This window comes from Hyaena hyaena, unplaced genomic scaffold (assembly GCF_003009895.1).
Source record: "Hyaena hyaena isolate Hyena2069 unplaced genomic scaffold, ASM300989v1 scaffold_228, whole genome shotgun sequence".
In the NCBI taxonomy this organism is placed as follows: Eukaryota; Metazoa; Chordata; class Mammalia; order Carnivora; family Hyaenidae; genus Hyaena; species Hyaena hyaena.
The window spans coordinates 485,670-491,669 of NW_024080860.1; the positions used below are offsets into that span (position 1 = coordinate 485,670).

Here is a 6,000-nt window from a genome sequence, read left to right on the forward strand (position 1 = left end):
TAGGGGACCTGAGTGTCACGAAGCATCCCGCCCAGGTTAGCTGTGGCGAGCCGGACCCCAGCTCCACCTAGTTTCCGCACCACCTGCCTGTGCCCAGCTCAGACTCACTTCTCCTCCTTGTTCACGCCATTCTGACTGTTGAAATTGAAGGGGTCGCTGCTGAACGAGCTGCCAAAGATGTCATCAAACTTGTTGTCAAATAAATTCTGTGGTGACCAAAAAGAGGTGAGGACAAAGTTAGAGATGCAGAGACTTCTGGCGGGGAGGGAGGGGAGGGAGAGGGGGTATCAGATGAGTGACATGTGAAAAAGGACTCTTTCTTAACTGGGTTCAAATCCATTTGCGGTCTCTCCTGGAGACTCCAGGGCAGTGGGGAGGGGGCTGAGTCTAGGTTCGCACTTGGGTTAAATGGCAGCTCATCTTGGTTACAGCCAAAGGGTCTTGGCCAGAGCCTCTCCCGCCCTCTCCCCTGTGCATATGGGGCAGCTGGAAGGGCCACCCATGGGAAGGGCGCCACCTGCTGGGCTCAAGCCCCCCCAACCCCCCTCCACCCCCTCCCCGCCAAGGTCCTAGAGAGGTGCTCGCCACCTGCTGTGAGGTATCCATGTCCACGAGGTCATCCTTCTCCAGGACCGGCTCGCTGTCTGGGGACGAAGCCTCGGCCGGGATGACCACCACAGGGCTGATGTGCTCTGACAGGGCAGAGGCTCGCAGGAAGTTGGGTGGGTTCTGAAGAGGGAAGACACATCCCCGAGCTGCATCACCCACCAGGCCTGCCGGTCTCTACGAGCACCTTGGACCCGGCAGCTCCCATGGCCGGGGGGGCCGGGCACGCTTACCTCGGGCAGCTGAGGGATCTGAATGAGCCGCTTGAAATACTGGAGGTTGCTGGAGCGGTAGAACAGATCTTTCAACCTAGGGGTGGAGAAGGGCCTGAGGGGTGCTGGGCGCCTTCCCCAGCCCCAGGTCGGGGACACTCCAGCCGCCCAGCTCTCCTGCTGCCTGCTCTGCCCAAAGGCGTGGGCTGTCTAGGAGATGGCTTCCATGGCACTGGGATTCAATTATGATGCTACAGGGGAAGGTCATTTGTAACCAGTCCTCACAGGAGAGAGGGACTCAAAGGATAGAATCCTCTGAAAGAATGAATGGATCATCCCAGAAGAAGATCTGGATCATCACAGAATCTATGGTGTTTCCTGGCAGATGTCTCTTCCCAGGAATGTTTGGCTTAGAAAACCCAAAAAATAAATTTACTGTCTCTGAGGATAAACGACCTAACCATAAGAAAAGGGAAGGGAACTTAATTACTAAGGTAAATCTCCTTAGGGTACCTGGGCGGCTCAGTCAGTTAAGCATCCGACTTCAGCTCAGGTCATGAGCTTGCAATTTGTGGGTTTGAGCCCTGCGTCAGGCTCTGTGCTGACAGCTCGGAGCCTGGAGCCTGTTTCAGATTTTGTGTGTGTCTCTCTCTGCCCCTCCCCTGCTGGTGCTCTGTATCTCTCTCTCTCAAAAATAAACAAACATTAAAAAAAAAAAAGTGGGGGGAGGGGGGTGGGCATGGAGGAGGGCACTTGTGGGGATGAGCACTGGGTGTTATGTGGAAACTAATTTGACAATAAACTATTTGTAAAAAAAAAAAAAAAAAAAAAAAACTAAGGCAAATCTTTAAATTAATTCACCCTGCTTTAGAGCTAGTTGTTACTTCCCCAGTTAGACTAGAAGCTTCTAGAGGCCCTGCTGAGCTACGGGTACCACAGTACCATGTACAGAGGCATTAACTCATCATGACTTCATTGGAGGAAAACAATCTATTTACACTGTGTCCTAATCTTGGATGGATACGGGAGTGAAGAAATCAACTATTCTTTCTCGTCTTCAGGTCTCTGTTTTCAATCGAAACATGGAAGGCCAAGAAAGCAGAGAGCACCAGACAGATTTCCTGAGAGGAAAGAGGATCGTGGGTCTCAGCAGCCTCTCTCTGCAACTTCTTTCAGAATCTCCTCCAGTTCAACCCAATAAACTAAAACCCCCGGGGGTCTCACGTCAGCCCTTCCAAACCCAAGGCTGGGACTGCCCCTGTGTTGTCACTGCTGCTTTCCCCAAATTCGGGGACACCGAACCAAGGCCTCTGGGAGCCGCTGGGTCTGCGCAGAGGAGAACGTGAGGCAGCTGCTCACGGCAGAGGTTTTTAGAAGCTAGGAAAACACGAAAGGAAATAAAACCACCTGACCACACATCCCCCTTCCTTCTGGGCTGGAGCCAACAGTAATAGGCCACACTGCTTTCATAAGCTACTGGAATTTACCATTCCAGGAAATCAGCCCCAGGGCCTGTCTCCTAGGATTTAATAAGTCATTTATTATAGAATAAACATATGAGGCTTTTCAAATGGAATAAGGAAACCGGGAGGTGAGCAAAACCCTGAACTTGTCCTCGGACTGTGGCTCAGAACCAGCAGGAGAAGCTGCTGGTTTGGGCAGCTATTTTTCCTCCATTGTCAGGGATGAAGAAATGGGCACGCACAACAAGAGGGTCAAATCCAGCGTGCCCTTCTCGGCACCTGGGTTCTCTCTCTCCTGCTCTTCCTTCCCCTCTTCTTGGACACAAGAAGTTGTTTTACCTCCCCTCTCGCCAGGAATCTTCTTGCTCAAATGCACAGAATAATTTACTCCTCGGTCCGACAAGCACTTCCTCTTGTAGACAAGACACGTGGCTTCCTCGCTTGGTAATTTATCCCAGTATTTGTGCGTAGTTGGCTGCCACGTATCAGGGGCTCGGGACGTAAGAATGGGTAGTCAAGCGGAAATAAAGTTGGTTCTAAGAACCATGAAAGAAACAAATAAGGTGCTGGCATGGAGAATATGGGGGGTGGGGGTGGGGTTGGAGAAACAGGAGATGAAGAAGACCCGACTTAAACAAGAGATCTAAGATTTAAGGGGGGCCTGGGTGGCTCAGTCCGTTAAGAGTCAGACTCTTGATTTTGGCTCAGGTCATGATCTCACGGTTGTGGGATCCAGCCCCTCACTGGGCTCTGCTGGGTGTGGAAGCTGCTTCAGATTCTTTCTTTCTCTTTCTCTCTCCCCCCCGCCCCCATCCCTCACCCCAACCCGTATGTGCACACTTCTCAAAAATAATATAAAATAAAATAAAATCTTAAAACAAAAGATTTAAGGCCAGAGATGCCTTTGTGAGGAGGTGATGGAAGAAGATGATCTGGAGCTGGCGAGGTTGGGAGAGCAGCCCCGGGAGACGGAACGGCAAGTGCTAAGGCCCTGACAGAGAAATGTGCTGGGTACGTTCCAGGAATAGGAAGACCCGGTATGGCTGGAACCCTATAAACCCTGGGGACGGGGTGAGAGATGGCAAGCTGGGCCTTGTAGACCATGGAGAAGATCTTGGAGTTTATTCTCAGTGTAATCAGAAGCCACTGGAAGGTCCTGGGCAAGGGACTGCTGTCTTTATGAGGCTGCTCTAACTGCTCAGGAAGGACAGGATTGCAGGGCGCAGCAGTGGAGGCTCAGGGTGTCCGCCATATTGGAAGGTCTTGGCACACAACAATGGCAGCCCGAGAGATGGAAGCTATGATCGAAGCCAAGATATATTTGCAGAGCAACAGCTGGACCTGCTGGTGGACTGGACATGCGGGGTGGGGATGAGGAAAATGGGGAGTTCCAGAACTCTGGCCTAAATGGATGTGGAAGCATTTACTGAGATAGAGAAGACTGGAAAGAATGCTTTGGGAAGAAAATCTAGAGCATAGTTTGGTGCAGGATGTCAGATGCGCAATTGGGTACATGAGACTGGAATTCAGAGTCAAGACCCGGCTAGAGATTCATATTTGGGAGTTGCTTTTCACGTACATGGTGTAAGACCATACATGGTAGGAGAATGTAGGAAGAAGAAACAGAGGGTGAAGCTCTGGGCATACAGCAGGTGATGAATGGATGCACGGAATTGCCACCCTCTACATGCATGTATGGGCTTTATCAGAGAACCGAAAGCTTCCCCAGCCAGTGGTAGGTTTGCTGCTGTCCTAGTGACTTGCCCTCACTTTGCCATGCACATACCCTCGTTCCTCAATCATTAAAAAGCATGTGCTCTTGCAAGAATTGATTTTATAGCATTTTTTGGATTCGCCTTCATTTCTCTCCCATAAGCCACTTACTTCGTGAACTGCTCCATGAAGCGGTCCCGGTGGCCTTGCAGGGTGTCGGCTGGGAGACCTGGAAGATATTGGAATAGAACCGTATGAGGACCAGGTGAGCCACCGCGGGGGCTCGGGAGGAAGAGGACCAGCCACCCGGGGGCTTGTGGCCAAGCCTGCCGGGTCGGGAGGCAGGCATTCCTGGCCTAGAGCTGCCCCAGGATTGGTAAACCAAGGACTTGCAGGGAGCCCAGGGGGCGCCTGTCCCCCCAATCTTTCCAGTTTGCTCCCGGAGGGCAAGTGATTCTGGGCACAGCGGGCTGGAAGTTGTGTCCCTGATCACAGAAGCAGCTGTGGCTGACCTGACCAAACTGCGGGACAGAAGGGACCTGGAAAGCCTGCCCGAGAGGCTGGCTGTCAGATGGCAAAGACTGTGGACAGTACTCAGGATCTTGGTCCAGTGCTCACTCAGCCCTGCCACTGCACGACACTGGATGGGTGAGAGTTTTAGTGCCAGCCTCCTCCCCTGCAGAGTGGGTTCTCTGAGCTCCTTTCTCCTCCCAGATTATGTCACTCTGTGTACTTCAACTACAGACCACAGCTCAGCGATCCTTTCATTTCTTGCCTTATTCCTTAAATTTACATTTTAGTGATATTTGAGTAGGTGATACGTTTGTTTGGTATAAATAGGGGGTACATGCAAAATGTATGATAATTCAGAAAGCCGAGTATATACAGAGGATGACGATGGCACTTTACCTCTGTGATCTCCCTCCTAAGAACCCTTAACCCTAGTCATGAGAAAAACATCAGACAGACTTAAATTGAGGAACATTCTACAAGTGTCTGACCGATTCTCCCCTAAACTGTCAAGGTCACAAGTCCGAGACACTGTCACAACCAAGAGGAGCCTGGGGTGATACAAAGACCAACTGTAACATGGTGTCTTGGATGGGACATTAGGAAGAAGCTGGGGAAATCTGAATAAAGTCTGGACTTCAGTTGATAGTAACGTATCAATATTGGTCCACTCAGTGTGACAGATGTACCATACTCATGTAAGATATTCACAACAGAGGAAGCTGGCTTCAGGGTTTATGGATACTTTCTGGGCTCTCTTTATAATTTTTCTATAGATCTAAAACTATTCTAAAATAAAACATTCATTTTTAGAGAAGTGTAAACTCTGTGGGGCAACTGCCTTTCTTCTCTTGGGATACAGTCCACCCTTGGCTCCTCTGGGTGCCTGCTTGAACACCTTTCTAATGCTTGAACGTTGAATTTCCAACCTCTCTTCCATGCAGTGCTCCTGGATTAACCAGACCAGATGTCGCTTCCTCTGTCCTGTCTAAATCACCAGATACGCGTTTCGTCAGTGACCACAGTTCTAGAGCGACATCTTGTCCTTGTCTTCTAAAATTCATCCTGTCCCCTTTTCCAGGGCCATAACACCTTGCTGATGTCCACTCAGGCCTTGACTCTTCTCGGTTCCCCTTCATCCACACACTCTGCATGTGTATATCCTTCGTGGTGAACACCTCCAAGGGTGGCCCAGAAACTACCCATGTAAGTTTCACCTGGAATACCGTTTAGCAATGCGGACCCCTAACCTACCAGACGGACCAATGCAGACCCTGCAGGGGCGGGACCCACCCACGCTGTTTTAAGCAAGAAGCACGGGTAAGTATAAGAACATCTACAATTAAAAAAATTAAGAAAAAAAAAAAAAAAAAAAGGGGGCGCCTGGGTGGCTTAGTCAGTTAAGCGTCCGACTTTCGCTTAGGTCATGATCTCGCGGTTCGTGGGTTCGAGCCCCGCGTCGGGCTCTGTGCTGACTGCCAGCTCAGAGCCTGGAG

At 50.6% G+C, this 6,000-nt stretch overlaps 1 protein-coding gene and 1 long non-coding RNA gene across 2 annotated transcripts in view; one reads left to right on the forward strand and one right to left on the reverse strand.

Annotated features, from left to right (window-relative positions):
- HIP1 (huntingtin interacting protein 1) overlaps positions 1–6,000 on the reverse strand; it is a 150,440-nt gene that overhangs the window by 27,063 nt on the left and 117,377 nt on the right. The window contains exons 9-12 of the mRNA XM_039243515.1: positions 4,166–4,223; positions 840–915; positions 589–729; positions 109–206 (exon numbers count right to left, since the gene is read on the reverse strand). Coding sequence (XP_039099446.1) covers positions 109–206; positions 589–729; positions 840–915; positions 4,166–4,223 — 373 coding nt within the window. The remainder of the gene's footprint in view (positions 1–108; positions 207–588; positions 730–839; positions 916–4,165; positions 4,224–6,000) is intronic.
- LOC120239311 lies at positions 1,283–2,062 on the forward strand. Its single transcript, XR_005530401.1, has 2 exons — positions 1,283–1,312; positions 1,880–2,062. It is a non-coding gene; the product is annotated as an uncharacterized LOC120239311 (long non-coding RNA).